The 23,115-nt window shown below is 38.6% G+C and overlaps 1 protein-coding gene across 6 annotated transcripts in view; it reads left to right on the forward strand.

Moving 5' to 3' along the window:
- Positions 1-20,097, forward strand: part of AFTPH (aftiphilin) — a 47,985-nt gene extending 27,888 nt beyond the window's left edge. For 2 of the 6 annotated variants that reach the window (XM_054197122.1, XM_054197126.1), the window contains 5 exons: positions 583-705; positions 7,106-7,166; positions 8,818-8,901; positions 12,868-12,991; positions 18,874-20,097. In XM_054197122.1, coding sequence (XP_054053097.1) covers positions 583-705; positions 7,106-7,166; positions 8,818-8,901; positions 12,868-12,991; positions 18,874-19,018 — 537 coding nt within the window. In that variant the 3' untranslated portion in view covers positions 19,019-20,097. The other 4 variants (XM_054197123.1, XR_008465743.1, XM_054197124.1 and 1 more) reach the window with 4 other exon arrangements.
- The last annotated feature ends 3,018 nt before the right edge of the window (positions 20,098-23,115 follow it).

Genomic DNA, 23,115 nt, shown 5'->3' on the forward strand with positions numbered 1-23,115 from the left:
AGTGCTGTTTAGCTTTGAACTGTTTGTTTAAAATTAAAAAAGCAGTTTTAATTATTTTCTTAATGCTTTTTAATGCATCTGTTTCCCTGTCAGTAATTATTGTTCGTGGTATCATTCTGCAAACCAATAGTTTGACTTGTTTCTTCTGAATTACGTAGTTGTTGAAATGAAATGAATGTACTTTCACCTTTCTGATGGGACATTTGATATTTCTGGAGTAGTCTACACACAATTGGGAGGAGAAATGTCACCTTATCAAGTAACTGTTTCCTCCAGCTTAAATTACACTATTGAAAGTTGAAAGCAAGCTCCAGCTAAGCACTTAGGTTTATGTTATTGGCTCTAAAATGTTTCTTAGGCCTAAGGAACCAGGATAATTCTCTCCCCTGCCCCATCTCCTTCTGTGTCCCCCTCACTGAAAGTGTCCCAGAGATGTATGATTACCCCCCAGCCCCTAGTTGAGGGTAGTACTACCTAGTAGTGTGTTTTCTATTTTTTTGCATCTGCAGTTCTTGGAATATATATGTGTGTGTGTCTGTGTGCATGTGATATTTTTTTTAATGTATTTCTTTATTTATTTAGGGTATGTTAGAGCCTACCAAGGAACCTTTGAAACCAATATCTGCAGCAGAAAAAATAGCTTCAATAGGACAGACACCTCCTGTATCACCAGAGATGAACACATGTACATCTGATCAGTTCCAGGTAAAAAATAGAGAAGGGAAAGGAGAGGAAAACAAAGAATGAGGGGAAACAATATGCCTCTTCCTTCATATTTAAAATATCTAGATGATGTGTTCAAAGAGACCTGTATGTAAAGGACAGGTGTTCCTTGTGTCAGATTGAAGTCCTGCTCTTGGATCTACTTTTCATGTGTGACTGGAAGGGAGTCCCTATGATAAGACTTGTAGCAGTTGGTGGCCAGCATTTAAGAGTACTGATGATATCTGCTGTTATACAGCAATTTTCTTTAAAAGACAGTGAACAGTTACTTCCACAAATTTTAGATGTAACTTTACAGTTGTCCTTCCTCTGGCTAACACTTTTCATCTTTGCTTTTTCTGAAGCTTATTGTAGGAGTCTGAGTTCAGAGGAGTGTAGGAGTGAGCTTTTGAGTTCCATGAATTTTGTTTTGTTGTTGTTGTTTTCATATTACAATATTAGAAAACCACTTTCATGCCATAGTATGTTGCAATGTGTGTGGCTGGCAACTAGCTAATGGGATATACAGAGACATTTCATTTTCATAGTCACTGCAGTGGTACTCGACACATTCAGACTGTTAGCTGTGTCCCTCCTTAGTGCAGGTCTTGTTAATCTGCCCAGCATCTTTAGTTACCTGCTATGTTTGTGACTCTGATTGAAGGTATTCCAAAATGAATTATCCTTGTGCTACACCTAATCTTAATGCTAGGTACTTCTGAGTGTAGAGAATTCTTGGCGCTCTTTGCTCTGCCGGAGTGCAGAGCTCTAACTGACATGCTTGTACCAGAGGAGAAATTATTTTTTTTTCATTGTGGAATAGCAGTATGTCAGTGGGCTCAGAACTGAGGTTGGTTTATATAGTAATATACATGTTTGGTGACATTTCCTAAGCTGCTTCTCACAAATACTGCAGTGGAACTGAGCAGCTCATCTGGGTATTAGAAAAGGTAGCAATAATGATTATTGTAACCAGTCTGAGCTGAAGAAATCACTTGTGTGATTTCTTTATATGAACAAAGTAGGAAAATTTCACTGGCTTTCTGCAGCGTTCGAAGTTCCCTTTTTTACAGAGGGGAAAACATAGATTAAACCATACACTAAACATAATGTAGTGAGCTGTAAGAGCCCGAAGGAGCAGCATCTCTCACACGTGCCATTTTCTCAGTTGCTTGGCAGTCATAGTGCTGAAAATAAGAACCTCCACTTATCAAAGTATCTTTTTTTTTTCTTTTTCTAATTATGAATTTGTACTTTTCAGTACTTCTGCAGTAGAATTTCCCATTACTTGTCACAGTTTGATAATCCTGCCTCATAGCTTGTTCTGACAAAGCCACCTCAGTTCAATAATTGTGGTCCATAAGTACATACAAGAAGCTTCTATGCCATCTGTCTGCACTGCTGGCCTTAGGTTATTTTTTCCAAAAAGACAAATACTAAAATAAACTTTTGGGGAAGAGATGAGTTAGAGCTCTAACCATTAAGAGGCCACAGTTAAGTGATATTCAGAAAGTTTCAGGGCATGCAACGATCAGTTCTCCACCTCAGAGACCTTATTTGTTTCTTGGCCTCATCTTCTGTTAATGGTTGGTGGCTTCTGTTTGCTTTTGGGAAAATCCAGCTTCATTTCACGTTGTGCAGGCTGCCTCTTAGGAATATTCCAGGCTGTAGTGGTAATAAGATGATGTGCCCAAACTTTGGTAAACGTTTCATTAGGAACTGTGTTATAAACATTGGTAGATATGCAATGGAAATATTATAGTCAATTTTAGTGGACCCTGAAACTTCTTATTCTAAACACCGGTAGTTTAGGTGTAGCAACTTAGGTATCTTTAAGCTTAACTAAGTAATTACACATTAATTGGGTAAAACTTCTAAATGCCTCTATTTGCAGATGGCAATGATGATTGGTCATTTTTATATTCAGAAACTTCAGCATATTTGGCTTTCTTGCTGAAAAGAGAGGCTCTGGTTAATAGATTCCTATGCTTTCCTTAAGGAAAGGGGAAGAGTTCTCCTTTGTTGAAAGCCTGGCATCTAGGGGACTTGTATAACGATCAGCGTCTGTCTGTGTGCATGTATGACTTGCTGCTGAGGGAGTAAGATTTTGGAAGAAAGACTGTGATGATGCAGAAGTAGGAGTGGAAAGAGTATTCGTAAAAAGACAGAAATGCCTCCTCGGTTTTTTGGTTGTAGGCGAACGGAGGAGAGCCTGCAGAGATGTAAATTAGCATTAGAAATCAAAAGAATGAGGAAAAAAGCGGCAAATGAGCTGCAATAATTTTTCTTAGTTATTATATAAACTGTATGTTTTGGCCTCCTTCCCTGCAGAGGATCTCACTGGGTTGGTTAGGCTGTGGAAATACAGTGGACAAAATTTCCATCTGAGCCATAAAAGGACAAGGTTTTCGAAATGATTATTTCTCCTCTCAAGCGAGTTAAGTTACTGACTGATCTATCACATTAGTTTATTGTATAAAGATGACTTTTGTAAACTCGTTCTGTTTTATATTTGAAGGCAGCGTCTAAATTCTTCTTTGATCTGTTGTTTATCTTGACAATGGGGGGAGGCTTATTTCTCTGTTCGTCTGTGCTTGTAACTGTAAGGCAGTAAACAGAATATGAAATAATCCCCTGATTACTGTTGCCTTTAAGCATGGTGTCTCAAAGGCTTCGCAGGTCTGAAGTAAAAGGCTCTATCAAGGCACATCAGGTGTAAGAAAGATAGGCTCAAATAGGCAACCTTTGTTTGTGAAACCTGAGATAGGTACCCTTCTCTTCTGTCTTACAGCATCTGCTATAGTGGGCTTCTACACTGCGGCCAAGTCTTCAGGCAGTGCGATTAAAATATATTCCAGCGCTTGTTACCAAGGCTGCTGTCTGGAGTTAATGTTGACTGCTTTCTCTTGGATTTGATACTGTTCTCTGGCTACTATAGTTTTAAAGTTTATTTACCTTCTTCTCTCTGGCTTTTTTTGCAAAAAGCTTTCTAAGATATTTCTGCTCTTTCGGTATTGCTTCAAAGCATCGTCTTCTCTCTATGTGGTTCTATCTGTCTTCACTAGACCCTACTGGTAGCTTTGTCCCAGCATACAGAATAACTTTGGGATTTCTTACCTGCCTACTTTTGCTTAGTAAGTTTTATATTGGAATAGAAATCTAGAGTGACCCAGACCTCTCTAGAAGAAAGATACCAGTAATTATTTTCTGTGGGTGCCTATCACAGTATGTCTGCATGCATGTAGACTACTGAATTAGAGATCAGGTTATAATAGAAATATGTATCTTACACTTGCTGGCTATTAGGGACTGAACCTTAATTAAACCCCACGGGGTGACAGTCGTTAAAAACATTTTTAATTACATAAGGGACCATCAGGACTTCAAACAATGACAGATGCAAACTACCATATTATTGGCCACCAGCCAAAGGCTCCATCATGGAACTGCTCTCCAGTTATACATATGAGAAAGATCCAAGAATATAGGTAGCTTTGTTGACAGAGTAAGAGAGAACGATTTGCAGGTAAGAGATATTGCAGAACTTGCTATTCTATCAGATGGGACAGTCGCTTAAAGGTGGTGTCTAAGAAAAATAATTTTCAGAACTGTTGTAATTTTCCAATGAATACACACAATGAAAGGTATGAATTGCTTCCATGTAAACCTTTTTTCTGAAATGTTTATGATGCTCTGTTCTATGTGGAATCTATCTAAAAATGATACCATATTTGTATTACAAGCCCTTCTATTTTTTCCCCCAGCTTTAAGACAGCAAAATACTCCCCCCCCCTTTTTTTTTTCCTTTTTCTTTGTTTAATTTTCTTTGGGTAATTATTGGCACAGAGGCAAACATTTACATTTTACTCCTTTGGATTATAAAAGCTCTTACATAATACCATTCTAAAATTACTGTGTGAAAACATCTCTCACTTTTATCAAAGTGAAATATGAAGCAGTAAAACCAGCAGGCATTTTAGTTTACTCTTTCTTACTTCCTTAACATTCAGAGTTAGTACTCTGACAGCTGAGTATACTTTTTCATTTCTGTACCGTGTCCTGTAATCTAAGATGGAGGGAGGAGTGAGAGCAGTTTGCCCTGATTCTCAATATCCTTCTAGATTGGGCACTTTTCCTTAAAGCATGTTATAAAATACTGGTTGTAAATGCAGTAGTCTAGCAACCTTGCAATCTCTGAAAGACAAAACACTATATTCCCGTTTGCAGGGCATGTTCCCATTGTCTGAGATTTCAGTGCTGTGTTCAGGTGTCCCAGTATAGTTAGTTTTCTTAGAGCTGAGATCACTAGGAACAGAAAACTTTTCCTTTCTGTTTAATGGGCTTTTGCCCCTGCCCTCTCCTTTCACTCTGCTGTTGTATAGACCGGGGTTTGCCAGCATCCTGTATAGATGGGGTCTGCTTTACTTGCCACCTCCCTCTCTGCAAGCGGTTGAAGTCAGCAGAGTGACCTCATCTCACAGAGCAGACTAATATACTTAGTATACTCTTATTGATTTGGAGTCAGTTTATTTCCTCTCCCTCCCCCCACCCCTCCATTTTAGGAAGAATTCATCACTTCCTTTGTCCCCTCCTAGGCAAACTTGAGAATCAAGTAATCATTAAAGGGAAAAGCTTTGCCAGCCATTGGTACCACCTTTTCCATGCAGTTCTGTCGCACTCATCAGTCCTGACTCAGTCTTTTGACACAAAATGTAGTGGATGTTTTTATCAGTAAGTGAGAGTTGGTAGGAAGCTACTTTGTTTCAATTTGAGTTCATTTTCCTCAGGGTAGAAAGCTACTCCATTGTCATACTCGCCTCTTTTTTTTTTTTTTTTTTTTTTTTGGTACAAACCCCTTTTAATGTTGATGTATTTTAGATGTGACAAACATTAAACAAGCTACTGATGATAGTGATGATTACTTCATCAGGCGTAGCTTCCCCACTGCTAACATTATGTTTCCATGCAAATCATTTCAATGCCAGTTATTTCATTACCAAAGTAAAAAGTGTAGCGTCAGCTCCTTAAGCTCCATGGAGTCAATACTGTGCTAGTTGTGCTCAGTACTGGAAATATTTCCAAGTCGTTAGGTAGGACGGATTTTTCTAAGGCAAGACATTTGCTATAACTAAATACATAAATTTCCAGCTCCCTTCATGTTTCTTGCTGTAAACATCTATCACCTAGCAAAAACCTCTTACAGTTAGTTTAATTGTACAAAGCCAGCTCAGGTTGATAGTGTCTCGATTCATGAATATGCATATTTTTTCAGTATTGGCTAGTTGACAGTGTTAAAAGAAAAAATAAATAAAATAAAATTAAAGCCACACTTTCTGCAAAAGCAAAAGTGGTCTCAGCCACTGGAAGCTTGACAACTAATGATGCATTTTGAATAATGCTGCAGAGACATTCCATTGCATTTTCTTCCATAAATGTGATTGTTCTGTTAGAAGCTGAAGGCACATCTGTTCCCAGTACTTCTTGACAGTTGACTTCACTGGGGAGACAGCAGAAATGTAATGCGCAGAAGTAGAAAGATCAACATATTTCAGACCTTTCTGATACTGTCCCATCCAGTTTGTATCCTGAGAATACAGGAGGGCAGCACTTGCAAGTTCTACTGCACCTGAACAGGCTTTCCCTGTAAAGCATGGTCCCTGCTGTTTGCATGATTTACCTGGGTGTGCACAAAAGACTTAACAAGAGGCAATGAAAAGGCAAGGATGGGCTCCCAAAATGAGTCAACATTTCCATGCTCCTCTTGTTCGAGCATTGTTACCAATGGTTTGTTTATATATTGGAATGAGTTAATCGTTAAAGGATAATAAGTCACAGGATACTTTTTTTTTTTTTTAAAGGGGGTGGGAAGGATGTTGGTGGTTTGTCCCTCCATGGAGGGATTATGTCCCATGAATAGCAAGAATCACGGGCTATTTGATGGTAAAGAACTGATTTTGTATATAATCAGGACAAAGCATGGATGTACAGACAGCTTTCACTAATAACCCTATTCTAAATTTGCCCTGTAATTGTGTATACCTAACTTTTTATGTAAAATATCTCGTCTTCCATGAAAGTAATAGTAGTTTAACTTTTGACTATGCCTTAAGGTTTTTGGTTTTTTTTATCCAATTCATATGTTTTAGTTGATTTGCAAATCCTCTCTGAGTTAGAAGTTACCTAATCTGTACTGTTCAGAATTTAACGAGACTTCCTGTGGTAGAACAGATCCACTTTGAATCTTTTGTGCATATTATGAAAATACACGCCTCCCAAAAGTTGGAGCTGCTCATTTAGTTGTCTTTTTAGTATTTAGACGCTAAAGAATCTGTTGTTTGAACTGCTTTGCATTGTTGTAACCTGAACTGACTGTAAAATCTGATTTCTGACTTTTCAACTCTAGGAATCTCTACCACCTGTCCAGTTTGACTGGAGTAGCAGTGGCCTTACTAACCCTTTAGATGGTACGTCTCTCCGTAGAGCCTCTAGCACCAGAGCTAGAGATAAGAAAGCTACAAAGTTCAGACAAACATCTATCTGCTGATTATTATTTTTTAAATACACACACACACATATATATAAAAATATATATAATATTTATTTCTTACTCTTAACTTTGGAAATTCAGGCTTTCTTTCTGATTAACTGTGCCCCTACATGAAGTGTTACATAGTCTGAAAAAAACTAAGTATTATTTTAGATTCCTGCCATAGGCTAGTGACACAGTGGCAATATTAACACTTCATTATATACATAACTGCAGATTATAATGAAACTCTGAACAAATGAGCATTTTAGATTGACAAGTTTTACATCTTAAAAGTATTTTTCACCAACGAACTATCTCTTTAGACATCCTTTGAATGACAAACTTGTGTATAGTGGCTACTTCAAAGCACAATATTTTAACCACAAACTGTTTGCAAAAGATACACTTCTTGAGCTGAAAGTTTTCAGATTTACAGATAATTTTATATTTCAAAAATGTGACTTCATCTGTTATCACTTTTGCTTACTCTCAAGAACTAATTATAGCTAATATATGAAATTAAAGAGGTAGCTACAAACTTATTTGTATCTGTAAATGTATATAGTTATCATATAAAAGACCCTGCACCTATGTCTATTTTAATAGCAAAGTGAGCTGTGCCACCGCCTCCAGTCTCAGAAATGTAAGTGCATGCAAAGGAAATAAAACAAGTTTTGGAAACTTGTTTGATCGACAGACTAGAAACCTGTAAAGAAACTGATATCTTTATGAGGAGCCTGCTAACAGCAATTAATTCATGACGCATAAGTTGTTCAAAAGCAGGCTAAACTCAAGTGCATCTCTTACTGCGCTGGTGTTGCCTCACGCTGGTGTTTCAGAACACGTGGGATGTTAAGAGTTTGGAGAGCAATATCATGGTGCTGAAGGAAAGCCTGGATGGACCCTTTTGCTGTTGTCTGGTGTCTTATTACCTCAGTCAATCATCATGCTTTCTTTTTAACAAACAACTTTAAAATGTATCTTGGTTTGATTTCTGTTTTAGTGCTAAAGGGGAACAGTATAATTTAGTGGTGAGGAACTGGATATAAGAGTGGCATTTGTTACCCTGTGTTCACACTGCTTTAAGATAATGATAATTAATAGCTTAAAGCCGCTAAATAAAACTTTAAAGCTTTTTTGGTTCTTTGCTATTTGGGGATCTGCTCAGTCTTCCTGATGAAAGAATGGCTTTTGATTTCAGTGAGGGGAGAAAAAGCCTGCTATATTCTAACTATCAATTGATCTATATATTGTTTCCCTTTAACTGATCACATCTTTCTCTCTGGGTCGTGCTGGTTCCTTTTCATTTTTAGATTGAAATAAATATATCTATTTTAAAGTTACTAGTGTTGATTTCCTTGCTGCATTGTACATGAGGAAATGTGCACTGAATTAAGTTGTTAACATTTTAGAAGGTACAAACTAATACTGTAAGCATTGTTTTCATGTCAATTTTTAAATTGCGTACTGAGTACTAATTATAACTTGCATGTTCAAGTGTGTGTCTTACCCCTTTTTACACATAAACCCCTCCCTTGGCTTACCTTCTATATGGCTGCCTACCAACACGGTCACTGAATTTCAAGCTAGTGGAGGTTCCACTCTTCTGAACCTTGATTTCTTTGGGCCCGTGGATGACAGTAGCTCTAGCAGCACCACCACAATCCCAGGTCAGCAGAGTGTTAAAACCACAACTGTAATATTATAACAACTTACTAAAAGCATGGGCACATCACTTGACTTTCCTATAAACAAGGAGAAATTTTACACTGCGTTTCTCTAAAATGTGTCTCTACTGCGTTTTTCCTTTAATCTGTGTTCTGTTTTCTGATGTTTTGTATCGAGTGAGAGGTATATAAAAGGTACTGTCAGCTCTGTATTTGTCACGTGCTGAAGGAATGAATGGCTCTTATGCTCTTGCAAATAAGATGTTAAAACACTTGTTTCAAATGAGAAATTTGGGAAGTTAACTTTCCAGAGCAGTTCAGAAAAATTGAAATATGCTGTACATATGACAATTCCCCAAAAATTAGGCTTGTTCTCTCTTCTGAATGAGCACCTCCAAATTATAGGATTATAATGTTATTGAAAAGTTATGTGTGAATATGAAGTTATGGGGCTTAATTTATCACAGCCCTTCTGGTCTTTGCTGGTACCAGGAGGCTGCAAATGTTTTCTTTGTGTGAGCTACTAATATTAATGATAAAGTGAAAAAAGTGTTTTAACACCATTCATAATAAAAACAAGGATAGCTGCATGTTTGTGGGGCATCAGAAATTCATGAATGTTAGTTATAAAACCAAAGCACTTCACCTGCAACTTACTCCCTTAAAAGGAGATGAAAACAGCACTCTCTCCATTGAATAACACATAAAATTAATTGAATTAATTTATCAAATGGTTTTGACATGCTCTGAGTATTTTGCGTAAGCTTGTGAAAACCTTCACTTTGAATAAAATTTCTGCAGGAATTTAAGGGAATATTTTGGGGATTTATCAGAGTGCATAGGTTAAGTAGATAAGGCAAATACTCTTTCAATACAATGCCTGAAGCCATGATAATCACTTTCTTCATAGGAAGGGATTTTTTTCCTCTTAGTGATTTTAATCTAAAAAATCAATTTTTAAGAGGTTTGTGGTTTTCCCACATTTCAAATAAGTGCTTATAGTTATTGTATTTTTTTGTTTTTTAAAGACCTGCTTTTTTAGTTTTGAAATATTATCATTGAAGGCAATTTTATGGCATCGCATTCCAAATGTGTTTTTATTCCACCCTTGAGAAATGTCATTATCAGATGAAAGGTGGCAGGTTTGTCGTGGAAGTGATAGGTAGCAAATTCAAGATGTTTGAGTCTTACAGATTCTTTTATAAGCGTGTGCAAGTCTATCGACATACAAGTTGTCAGTACCCAATACATGTACTGCTCGGGCAGTTGGGTACGGTCTTGTGTCCTGATGGTGTGCACACTTGAACTGATTACTGGAGGGATACTCTGTTAGCATTTTATTGCCTTTTTTTTTTTATGTTGTTGTTTCATCAAGTTACAGGTATTATCACCTTCTCTGGTATGCCCTATAGCGCCTATTTTTGGTGGTTTTTTGGTTTTGGCTTTTCTTTCCTCCCTCCTGACTTGTTTCTGGGAAAGTCATTTGTTTCTTGGCTTGCAGCTCGTGTGTTTGTGTCTGTGTTTAGGAGCTTTGTGTGGGGTTTGGTTGGTTAACTTTCCTTCAATATCTCATTAAGGTTTTGCAGTGCTTTCCTTAAACATTCTCTAATGATTTGAATAAAATGGAGAATATGCAACTCTTAAAAATAACTAAAATGATTGAAAGATAAATTGTTAGATCTTTTGGCTTAAAGAAGAAACTTTTATCAGTAGTAGAAGTTTGTTTTTTCTCTGAAGACCTTAATTTTACTCGCTATAGCTCTATGCTGTATTCTTCTCAGCCTGATTTCATCAGCAGACAAAATAATTTCTTATTAAAATTTGCATTCTACGTCATGAACAGGGAATTACCCATTTCTAGTATGTTCCCACAGATTTAGTGTATTGTTTTATTTTTCACGTTGATAGTTTAACATAAATGTAGCTGAGTAAAAGGTTCCTAAAGAACAGTAAATTGAGCAGTGACATCACACTACAATGAAAATGAATTCAGGACCGTAAATGTGAATATCTAAATGATGTAACTTATAAGGTTGCATTTAGCATTTGTTGCAGAGTTGCATGTCAAAGGACTCCTTGTTTCAATTAGTTTTACAATTTGTACCTTAATGGGATTTCGCAGGCTTCTGCAAGTCAAAGTGTATTTCTTCAAGTCTTCCTCTCCCTGTTTGAAAGTGGGTATTTCATGGAATAGTTGGGCTTTTTCTTATTTCCAAGTTCTGTAAACATCTGAGAATACTTAAAGTCTTGGTATACTGGTCTCGGGACAGTACATATTTTGATGTTTTGCATGAAACTGGATGAAATTAACTTTGAAAATGCAGACTTAAAAAATGTAGGCTGAAAGGAGAACTGATTAATTTCTAATCAACTCATATTAAATGGAGCAAATCTTCCTCCTCCCAGCTCCTGCAGTTTAACCAGGTGATTTTCTCAGTTTTACTTTTTGGCCAGCTTAGTTTCCTAACAATGGAAGAGTACTTAACTTGGGCGCAAATGACAAATAGTCAAGACTCTGCTTGGGGAGAGTTCATGCAAAGCAGGCATGAGGACTATTAACCTCATCTGTTTGCACACGTAGTACTGTAATTACTGGGTGGAAAAGACAGGACAAATAAGCACAGGCATATTTGTTTTTTTCATTGTAATCTTTTGGTATTTCAGAAATACTTCTAAAAGTGTCTTGATCCAGGCAAGTACACTGGGTAAAAAAATCAGCACATTGGTTTATAAATGCTGGTTTGTGTATTAAGTAGCTACACGGGACCATCATGTCCAAGTACTTGCAAGGTTTGTTCTGCAGTAGTATGAAATGCTTCTGTGTTGTCCAAACCAGCTGGCACTAATGTCAAACTTGTTTAGAAGGCAGGTGTCTATAAAACATGATGCTTCTGTAAAAAAATTCTAGGCTGTTTTTGCAAAATATTTATATTTGTGGGTGGCGCACATGCACGTTTCATTTAAACCTATGAAGCATAAAGTAGCTGAAACTAACTAGAGGAATATCACCAACTTAAAATGCTTCTGAACAACAAAATGTGTTGTAACAGTCTTTCCTCTTGATTGGTTTTGATAATTCTGATTCCTAGAGACTTTTTTTAAAAGAAAACATACTTAATATCTGGAAATTCTACAGCTACTTCCTACTGAGATGTGATGCTTGATATTAAACAGGTAGAATTTCACCCATACGTATGTATTTTTTGGGATGCAAGTTCCCATTGTTTGCATTGTTTTCAGAATGACCTCTGTTGATAGAATTTCAAATCCATTCACAACATGTGTGATGTCAAAATTCAGCATCTGACTTAAGATACCTGGAACTCAGAAATCAGGGCTGAAACATCCAGATACTCGATGCTTTATAAATACTTGAAAAGGGAGCATAGACTGAAAGTTTTGGTAGTGTTATACATATTAGTATGTAACTTTTTTAATGCCATTTCACTTGTATGTATCACAAAAGCTGCTGTTTCTCACTTAAAATGTTTTTAACACAACCTCTCGTGAAAAGCAGGATACTAAATGCACTCCAATGCATGCCAGTGTTGTGTGTAATTTCTTGTTGAAAAATTGGTCCTGGCTAACATGCAGCATTCTTTTAATACAAACAGTTGAGTTGAAGTTATTGAAACAATCCATTTTAACACAGCTGACATTTTTACAGGTGTTTCATTCTAAAAGGTAAATCAAATTCGGTTTATTTGCTCTTAGACTGAGACCTTGTATGCCAGACTTGATCCAATGTGTGTGTGGTTTGTAGTACAACTACAAAAGCTACTGAAGAAGGGTGGGGAGAGAGGATGGTGTTTTAGAAACACAGACATGTTCTGTCATGTTGTTTTCATGTATCTTGAAATTATAAATGATTCAGATGTTTACAGAAAACAGTCTCTAGCAAGTTGGTCTGTGTCTAATTATGGCTATGCTTGCCTCCAACCATCACTGATTATCATTTTATACTATAAGGTGTGGATCCTGAGTTGTATGAATTGACAACCTCAAAACTGGAAACGTCCAATGCAAGCAACAGAGTGACTGATGCATTTGCAAGACTCATGTCCACCGTGGAGAAGGCAAGCACGTCCACAAGGTAAATAAGTACTCTTTGTTGCACTTCTTTCTTCATTTGCTAAGGGTGGCACGAAATGTGAGGAGTGAATGTGTTTGCTATTTTAGGTCAGAAGTTCTTTAATTATCAAAAGGCTTAAATTTAATAATTACATTTAAATATGAAATTCATAGTACTGTAGTTCATATTTCAAATTAACATAGCACCCTAAAAATAAGATGGGAAACAGTTCATGAGCTGAAAGAAAAAGATCACCAGGACATAAGTTGAAAAGCTAGAGCCAGAGATGGAACTGGAGGAAGCGACTTTCTGAAGAACAGAGCCGGTTCCTAAGAATGGAAGGGTAAACCGAATCACGCCGTTCAGTGACCTAGGACCCTCCTCAGTCCTCCACATAACTTATAGATACGGAATGTTGCACAAGCAAAATAATAAAGCTGAGTAGTGATTAAGACAATATTTATCCCTTACGATATATTTCTAGCACCTGTCAAAACTTCAGTGACCAAACATCAGATTCATTTTGCCGTTGCAAGTTAAGGAATGAGCGTGTAGTTGGTTTAAGATGTCTTTTCTGCTTTGGATCTCATGTGAAGTTCTACCGTACTTTTTTTCTATAGGGAGAGGCGATTCAAAAGGCTTTAGATGTCAAATGTCTTCCTTTAAGTCTGGCCTGTTGAATAGGTACAGAATAGTCTCTCAACTTACAAGCTCGTATTCTTTGGGTTTATTTTTGGAATTGTGTATCTTAGCAGTAGGATCCTGGGCTGTCTTAACATGTAATTAACGTCTGTGCCCATTAAAGAATTGCTGAGTGATTGTTACCAAATAAAAGGTTTCTATTGTTGAGGAAGTGCATGCCTCAACATGCAACAAATGTTAGTTGCTTTGCAACTAATAGATAGTAACGTAGCCTCACTCATAAGTGAGCTCTCGGGTTTATTCAGCACTCTCAAACTAAGTAGATGCATTTCCATCCAGCACAGCACTTACAGAGGAGGCACAGTTGAAGAGAGTTGAGGCAAATGTAGCGATTTGTGATGGTGAGACATTGGTAGCTTTCTTAAAATTACTAAAACTATAGTTTTCAGGAGCTCTTTTAAAACGTGTGCTTTCATTGAGAAAACTATCTTGCTAGTTTTCCTGCAGTGAAAATATTCAAAGTGAACACTGAATAAAAAAGATCAGCAAGGCATGAAATTTCGAGGGAGAACCAGTAGAGGGAACTCCATGCTTCAATGCTGGTTTTCGTGTGTCAGCTTTTGGATTGCCTAATTTTCTGTCCATGGAGTGCATGTGCTCTTTCTGAAGATACGCTAGTGGGAAACTTTGACTTTCACTAATTAGAAAACATAGGTACGGTTGAAATATTTTTTTAATATATTCTAAGTGTAATTTAAAAGTAACCACAAGTTCACAGCGAGGACATACAAACTCCAAATGTATCATTATTAATTATTTTGTCTCCATTCATAGATTTGTACCTGCTTGTTTACTTTAAGATAGCTTAGCTTACTTTTTCATTACAAAGGAACAGGGAAGTCTGCTTTGCTTAAATGAATGTTGACCTTCATTTTTCTGTATTGTTGGTTTTTGATATGAGGGGTTTGGGGGTTTTCCCAATGCTTCCACGGTGCACCTTAAATCTCTTACTCGCTCTTTTAAAGCTCTTTATCCAGATGTCGAAGTTCTTTCCTTGTTCTGGGGAGCATTGCTTACTGATAGGAAGAGGTTCGAGGTCTGTGCTGTAGGAATATATCAGGCTGTAGGGAGAGGCTGAGGACCTGAGACTTTGCAGTTACGTTCAGACGCATGCAAGGATTAGCTGTTTTAAAGCAGCTGTTTCACTGTTCAATACATTTTGTATGTTTTTGTTCACCACTCAATTTTAAATTTTTTCTCTTTTCTAATTTCACGCTCTCTGAAAGAAAAGCAGTCTATTTTTATGTTTTTCAAGCTAGAAACCTTCAGAGATATAAGAAGGTCTTATCTCAGAAATATGCCAAATATGTCGCAGTATGTTAGCTTTTTCCAATAAAATTGTTTTTCTTCTGCATTTTTTATTCTTTTTTTTTAATGAACTAGAGACTTTAAAATAGGAGTGGCAGGGTACAGCCGGCTCAAGAAGGATGACATTCATGCACCAACTTGGAAATGGGGTCTGTTAGCCATTCATGGTAACTGATCAGGGGAGGATGTGGCCAGTGGCTTAACACCACTTTGGCAACTGAAGTTGTGCTAAGGCTATCCCATGTCTGTAACTTGTCTGAACTCAGCCTCTTTAGTGTAAAGCTTAGAGTGAAAATACCATTATTCAGCTGTGGGAAGCCATGCGAAGAGTCATCTCTGTCTGAAGTAGCCCCATCTTTTGCTTGCAAACTGATTTCTTGAAGTTGGAAAGTCAGTTTCTCGGAAGGAAAGTGTTGGGAGAGGAAGGGAAATGTCCCCCTCAGCTTGAGCCTGAAACCTTGGCGGCAGCAGTGAGTGTTGAAGGTCAGGGATCCAGTGCAGCATTCCACCGAGAGAGACTCTGCAGCCTTGCCCGGTTCCATAGAACTGGCAGAGATCAAAAGTTTATCTGCTGTCTTTTTGAAGGAAAGCAGAGCACTGATACCTTTCCAAGAAATGGCCAAAACCCTCATTTAAACTGGAAATACTCCTTGTGGGCGGTGTTGGATGGAGCAGGCTAGCTCTTAATTAGAGAGTGATTTTTAAAGTGCATTTCTCTAATCAACTCATTGTTGCTGTTAGAGCCTGGCCTTTGCTGGTGCTATGTGCAAAACCCTTTGCAAACATGAGAGATGACTGAAGTCCTGAAAGACTGAACGCTGCAGGAAGGGGCTGGAATGCAAAACAGAGCAGCGAGGTGTGAGTGACACATCAACAAAGCTTTCCCTATTTCTTGCTAAGTTTTCCTCCAACAACTTTCCTGCCCGTCAGTCTGGCTAATTTCTTGCAGCTTAATGTTAACATGCCTTTGAAAAGGAAACTTCATGCCAGCAGGTAGAGGGGCTTGCAGTTATTTGCTTGGGTAAGGGCATCCCCTCTGTACTCTCGCTTGGGAGGAGCTCTAACCTAGTGTAAAGAGAAGAGATGGATGGGGCAAAGTGCTTTGTAAAAGGTAGTTTTAATATACTTAAAGAGGCAGGGACCCTGTTTCGAGCAAGCCCTTTAATGGTCTAGTAATCAAAACATCTGGTTCCAAAGCAGACAGAGGTAGTACAGCTGCTGCTGACGATCCACTTACTCAGGTGTCCATTCTGTAAGCCACAGCAATTAAAAACTAAGAGGGCATGAGCAGAAGCTCTGACAACGGCTCCCCATAGACCAAGGTTTAGCAAAAGCATCTCTTGACAGTGGGAATATCTTCAGCAAAAGTGGTGCCTGAAATTAATGCACCTGACATCGTTCTTTCTCTTGCCTCTGCCATGGTTCTTTTCTCTTAACTCTATCAAAAGACATTACCGTTGTTAGGCAGTTTGGTAAGTTTTAAGGGTAAAAACAGTCTGCAGTGATGATGCTACTTTGTCTTTTAAGTTTACAGAGTTAGTGAGTAATTCTTCAGGGTTTGCCCTGGTGATACATGCTACTGAAGGTGCTGACTTACCCAGAAAAGGGTACTTGCAGTGTCCAGTTTTATTGTCCGCTGGAGGAACCTGACACTGTCCATTGAGGAATGGAGATTTTAGGTTTTGAGCCTCATTACCAAGTGATTGTATCTATAGCTGTAACTTGCTCATAGTTAAATAACACTTGCTTTATGTGTTAGCTTATCCTTCTCTATAGCTACTTTTTACAGAGCACATTAAGTAGGTAAATTATTGCAAAGGGCTTTCTGACAGGAGGGGAGCCATCAGTGATAGGGTGAGATTCACATCTGACTGCGATGTTGCAGAGACCAGCTAGTACAGCAAGAAGCAATAGCATCATCCTGTGATAAAGGTCCTGCGTATGACCACCAAATAAAATGCAGCACTGCCTCTGGGACCCAGCAGTGCCATTTCTTAGCATGCTGCAGTTGAGCAGAGGAGGAAGAGGCATATAAATAGCAAGGAGTGTGTGAGCTCCTTCTCAGTGCCTGATTAACAATTACAGGAACTCCTTTTAATGCAGATCTCTGAGTCAGCCCTCTTCCTTTGGCTTCCTCTGTCAAACACTCCTTTGTTAGCTGTAAGTCCGTGTTCAACAGGAGTTTGTACCTTTAAGAGGCTTGTGGTAAGTGATTACTAATAGTGGCACCAGATACTGATAACACAGTGGTGGGTGACAGCCACATTTCAACAGCTCAGAGATAGTCCTTCGAGTGCAAACAGAGCTGACTGTGAGGTTGTTAGAGGAGGCACATGCTGTCTCTCTGCGTCTTCCTTCAGTAAATCCAGCGCACAGCTTTGTTTATCCTCCAGAATTTGGTAATCTGCCTAGTCAGTGGCTCATGAAATTCCACTGCAGCAGAGAAAAGAAAATATTGCTATTCTAGTGAAGGACAGTCAGATTTAGTATCTAGGCTGCCTCATCTAGAGATCTTTCATCAAGTGGAGATTTCAAGTAGCAAACAAAAGTGATAGTTTAGTGTCAACACAATGATCAGTGATGTCAAGGATGAGTTTGACTCCGGCTCTTTTTTTCTTCTTCTCCTAGCTAAGAAATTCTGAGACTGCTTGCTGAGGCAAATACGTAGCCCTTTGCTTTCCCCTGATCTCTGATCAGTTCAGGATACAATCCTGATGGGTGCTGACAAAAGAAAATATATGTACATGCTGCTTCGTGATCAGAGTGAAGATTGCCCTCTCATGGTCTCATTTTAAAGTTTATAGCTAAGACAAGATATAGAAATGAAATTTCGGAAGTGTTCTAGGGAAAGGCAGTTTGCTTGGTTTGAGCCTTTTGTCTCAGTTTTATTTTTTGCCCCAAAGATGGGGGAGCTTATTTAGCTGGAATTTCTAATGTCATTACAGGGTGTAGCAGGTGCCTTTTTTGTAACTGGAATAATGTTTGATGGAAAACTGAGTATTTCTAGTAATAGGCAGTGTTCTTCAAAGATAAGCTAGATGTCTGTAAAGTACGGATGTTTGGGCAGGGGAGGGGGGTCTTCTGTAGCAGTCTGAGCCAAGTTTCATTTGACTTAGGAAATGTGAGGGTTTTGCATAATAGAGAGAACCAAGCGGCATGGGATTCAGACCTCTTTATTCATTTGGGCTCCGTAATTCTTGTGAATAATGCAAAAGGCAAAGTAAACACCAGTGATTCCCAAACTACTGTATGTATCATTATGGCTACACGTACTACTGCACTTCAAAGCAAGTAGCTACAAGTTGTGAGCCACCTTTTGCTGCTGCTGAGCCCTAGGGGAAAAAAGTGTTTGTGGATCACGATGGAGAGCAGTTTGATGTCTAATCTGAGTATGGTCGTGTCGGAAACACAGCATAAGTACCTTATTTTTATTTTAAAAGTACTAAGAAATAAGTTAGGACCTTCTTCATGTCCTTTCAAGATTTTTCCATTTTATTTTGGAATACTGTACTGGATTTATGTAGTTTAGAAGTAATGCTCCTATTGTCGTATCCCTAGAATATGGGCATGCTTGTTTCTTCAAGTGAGTGGTCCCAGAATGGCACGCTGGAACCTGCCAAAAAAAAGAAAAATATATAAAAATTAGCATTTGAATAGGAATTTTTCCCCCCTTATTGCAACAATGTTCAGGAACATTTTTCTGACTTTCTATGTTAACATTTTGTTGGTAGGCAGGTAGGTATTAGAACACTAGACTACATTCAAGTAGCTTACAGAAGTGCCTGTCAATGGGAGACAAACTGCCAGAACATTGCTTCAATCAGTGGTTCTTTCAGTGATTCAAGGGATATCAGGTACTGGATTAATGTACTTTGTTCTTTTCTTCTCAACAGGAAGCCTAAAAAGGAAGAACATCTCAGTGAAGAGGCTGCCAAGGTGATTTCTAGCCTTCCTGACTTAACTTTCATGCATGCCAAGGTGTTGATGTTCCCAGCCACATTAACACCTTCAACAAGCTGCCAAGAAAAGGTAGACTAAAGTGATGTGAATTGGACATTTTCTATTGATTTTTTTTTTCTTCCCTCTGTGGGTTGTAAAAAGCAATCTTGCTTTAATTAAAAAAAAAAAATCAAGTTCAGATGATTTGTTGGTAAGCAGCACTAGAAAGGTATACATAATAATGTATATTTATTTACATACTGGAGTCCTAAATTTATATTAGAGAAAAATGTAAATAAATGGGGGTAAATCTTTTTGAAGATCTATTCTTTTTGTTGTGCTGGGGTGTATACATTTATGTCTTTGTGAAATACACTGGTGGTGTCCTTCTTACAAAACTTTTAAAAAGTTTAAAAAAAAATTAAAATCCTAGAAACACATAATGAAAATGCTAATCTTCACAATCTGTGAAGTCCCCCTTAAAAGTTTTTGGATTGCATTGAGCATCTTTTTCTTTCCTGCATATATTAAAATATGTGTTGCTGGGGAAAAAAACAAAAGGTTAAATTGTCCCTTTGCGGATTTTCAGTTGTTGTTGTTTCTTTAAAACCTGGTAATTTCTTTTCTGTTTTAACAGTTTAAGATGTGTTTTTCCTTTTCTTCTCCCCCCTCTCCTCCCCCTGGTTGATTGGTTGGCTGATCAATTTTTTATGTTCTTAAACTTCAATAGTATGGCTGTGTCACTATATAGCCTTTTGAAAGGTAACGCTGTCAGTAACTTCTTGTTCCGGTTATGGATCACTATCTAAATGCTTGATTTTTTTGGGGTCATTAGAAGGTTGTCTGCTTTTAATCAGTTTGATTTGGAAAAGAAGGACCAAAACTATATGAATGTCTTACAATGAAATTTACCTGTTAAAAATTTTTATGTTCTGTTGTACCACTATTCCTGTTTGATTTTGCACAGTGTAAAATGACATAATCATAGATTGCTATGGTTTTAGGCTGTATATACAGTAAAAACTATGGGTTGTAAATGTCTGGGGAAATTCCTATGGAAAAAAGAGAGCTATGTAGAAGAACCTCTAAAAAGGTCAATGTGCATGCCCAAGGTCTTTTGAGATTTAAGTGTGTAAATTTCCTTTTAGCTTACACAAAATAAAATAATTTAAAAGATACATATGTATATAGTCTGCTATCATTTTATACAGAATGTATACATTATTCCTGTTTCTGTTGATGGTAAAGTTGATGCACTGCATTAACAGTAGAACCTTCTAATTTGTGTTGCACAGGCCCACAAAACACACCTGTCAGGATCCTGCAGAAGGAGAATACGACTTCTCTTTAATTGTCTTGTCTCTTTGACCGTGTTGTGATGTACTCTTTTATTTCTGTTTCCAGCTTGCCTGCTGGCTTGTAGGGTGATGTGGCTCAATACATGTCGCTATTTTGGGTTAGAGACTTATTCAGTGTAATTGGTGATACTCAGCTGTAAGAAACACAAATGATGGTGAGGTGAGAAAGGACAACTGATTTTGCCCATTTATTAGCTAGAAATAGAAACGTAAACGTAGGATTTAAGTTTCCTTACGTGTTAGCTTGCACTATAGCTCTTTCAGCAACGTCTCTTCAGAGGATATCAGTGGACTGTCTGCAGGTAAGGCTTGCTCTGGGTGTTGATATTTTTTGAGACTCTCCATGTCTAACCTTTACTATGTGCACAGAAAAAGTGTGCAGTAGTCACCACCAGTTCATCAGTTAACATCTAGTTCTGAGAAATCGCCAATGCATTTTTCTTACCTCTTTATTGAATTCTTTATCGTCTGACAGCGCTTGAGTCAGAAAAGTTAAAGTGTGAGCTTGATGTCATTGGCTGGTAACCTGAAATGTTTTCCTTGCAAAAGGAAGCTTTTTCCTTCTAGGGAGTCCTCTTGAAATGTCCTCGAGAGATGAGTGCTGGAGTTCCACCTTTGTGAACGCAGGAGTTTCAGTGAGTGCTGGCCACTCAGAATTGAGAGCACAGCTCCTGCAGTTGTGATAAAGTTAATTTGTAAAGGCTAAATTGGCTCCTTTGCTCTTCAATTAGTGCTGCAGCATACAACACCATGGTATCAAACTGCACCCTGTTGTAGCTGAAAAGACTTATGCAAAAGCCATCTGCTTTACTGTGTATCCCCAAAAACACTTCTGTTTGCTCCTTCTGCAGATTTTCGTTATAGCACTGACTTCATGCCCGTTTCATGTCAAAATTAGCTGTGTTAATCTCACAGGTTTAGCATAGTATTCTTTAGTGCATGCTTATTACATCATTCAGTTCTGGTGCTGGGCTGCTGTAGGTTAAAATCGGTCCTTTTGTTTTCATAACTGTGGCGTGTCCCTTGGAGCCAGAGGAGTGGTATAGCTGCAGTAGAGAGCTATAGCTATTGTTTCGAGGAGAATATGTTTAGGAGCTGACTCATGATCCTTGTCTGGCAGCAAGTGGACTGAAGTATTAAGGAGAGGTGGGGGTGGAAGTGCCAGCTGCAAGTTGATCTTTAGTCTCCTCACAATTGCCTCTAGAGGCAGCTGCCCATTTGTCTTCCAGTCTCCAAGTGCTGTACTGGTGGCCCGCTGAAGATGGGGGAGGGGGGAGAAATGGCAGGGGAAAAAGGAGATTTCTGTTGTGACTGATGTACCAATCTAAAACTCTGTGAAACCTGGTACTACCTAGAGTGTGTTTATGGGGTTTTTATATTCTTTCTGCCAAAAATAAAAAAAATAAATTAAAAATTGCATCCCACAAACCTTCACAGTGCTGAAAAGACATAAATCTTCCATCTAAATCCAGCCTTTGGAGGTGGATGCTCCTTGCCTTAAAACGTAGCATTGCTTTTTGTCTCCTAGCTTAAGCTCCCTTCTTTCTTGTCGACTCTGGGGTGGACGGGCAGGCTCCTCATCCTCTCTCCCCCTGTCTTGCACAGGCAGCTTTGTTCTTATGCAGAAAGTTTTGTGTAGCAGATCCGGCTGCTTTGGGCTTGTCCTTCCATGCTGTTCCCATTGCCACAGCATGCCTTATCTAGTTGAATCTTGCCAGTAGGTTTATGGGCATGATGGTAATTGATACTTTCTGCACATACGTGTTGCTGTGCGCTGTCATCAGACATGTCAATGTGTATCACGTTCACTTGAGAACTAGTGTCATTTAATAGTGAGGCGCTTATGTGCTCATCCAACAGAAGCGGCAGAGGACACTTGGTTCAGATGCAATTTGCCTGAGTTGGAACATGGCCATGAAGCAAAGTCCAAAACTCCCACTGTGAAGCGAGCTGCGGGCCCCTGAATGACTGCGAAGAAGAGCTGGGCTCTGCTTGTATTATCCAAAAGACTGCACTCTGACGCTCAGTGGTTCAGCGCTGACTTACCAGGAGCTTTACCACCTGCTGCAGGTGTTAGCAGTGCTGTACTTCCCGCAGCACTTGAAACGTTAAGACCTTCTCTGAATATCATTAGCTTGACAGATTCATTTTGAGATGCTAGAAATAAAGCGTACAAATAATGTCTGTAGATGCCCTCAAATGCAATTAGCATGTACTGAAGTTAACCCTTCGTCACATTGGATTGTTGTACAGAATTTTACCCTGTAATGAAATTGGCATGTGGAAAGTTTTGTTGTTGGACTGCATGACCGCTGTGCTTGGGATGAATATCTAATAGGCTTCATAGGATGCGAGGGAGGCTTGGCTCGGCTCATGTGAGATGGATCAGCCTTGGCCCAACCGCTTACATCTAGGTACAACTCCTTTGTGCTGGTTCCGTACCTCTGCATAATTTTTTAAATTTCAGAGCAGTCTGAAATACAGGATAGTTGCAAAATACACTTGAATATAATTTATAATTGCATGTGGCATCTAGTAATTGCATAGCACCTGCTAGGAGTGTCTGCTACAAAAGCAGAGAAGTTTTTCATAGTCTGGCCTCTGTGCTGAAGAGCACAGCCACTAAAGGCATCAAGCAGCCTGCTCAGCTCCCTTAGGTGAACCTGGAGCATGAAAGGAGATGGGGAGAAACACCACGTTTCAAATTCAGGAGGCTAAAAACAGGGTGAGGAGGAGCTGGAAGAAAATATAAAGCAAGAGCTCAGGAGGAGCTCTGAGTAGGGGAAATAAGAAGGTTAAGCAGGACTTTCTGCGTAGGCAGCTGGGATAGCTATAGGA

Source organism: Rissa tridactyla, chromosome 3, assembly GCF_028500815.1.
Source record: "Rissa tridactyla isolate bRisTri1 chromosome 3, bRisTri1.patW.cur.20221130, whole genome shotgun sequence".
Classification (NCBI taxonomy): domain Eukaryota; kingdom Metazoa; phylum Chordata; class Aves; order Charadriiformes; family Laridae; genus Rissa; species Rissa tridactyla.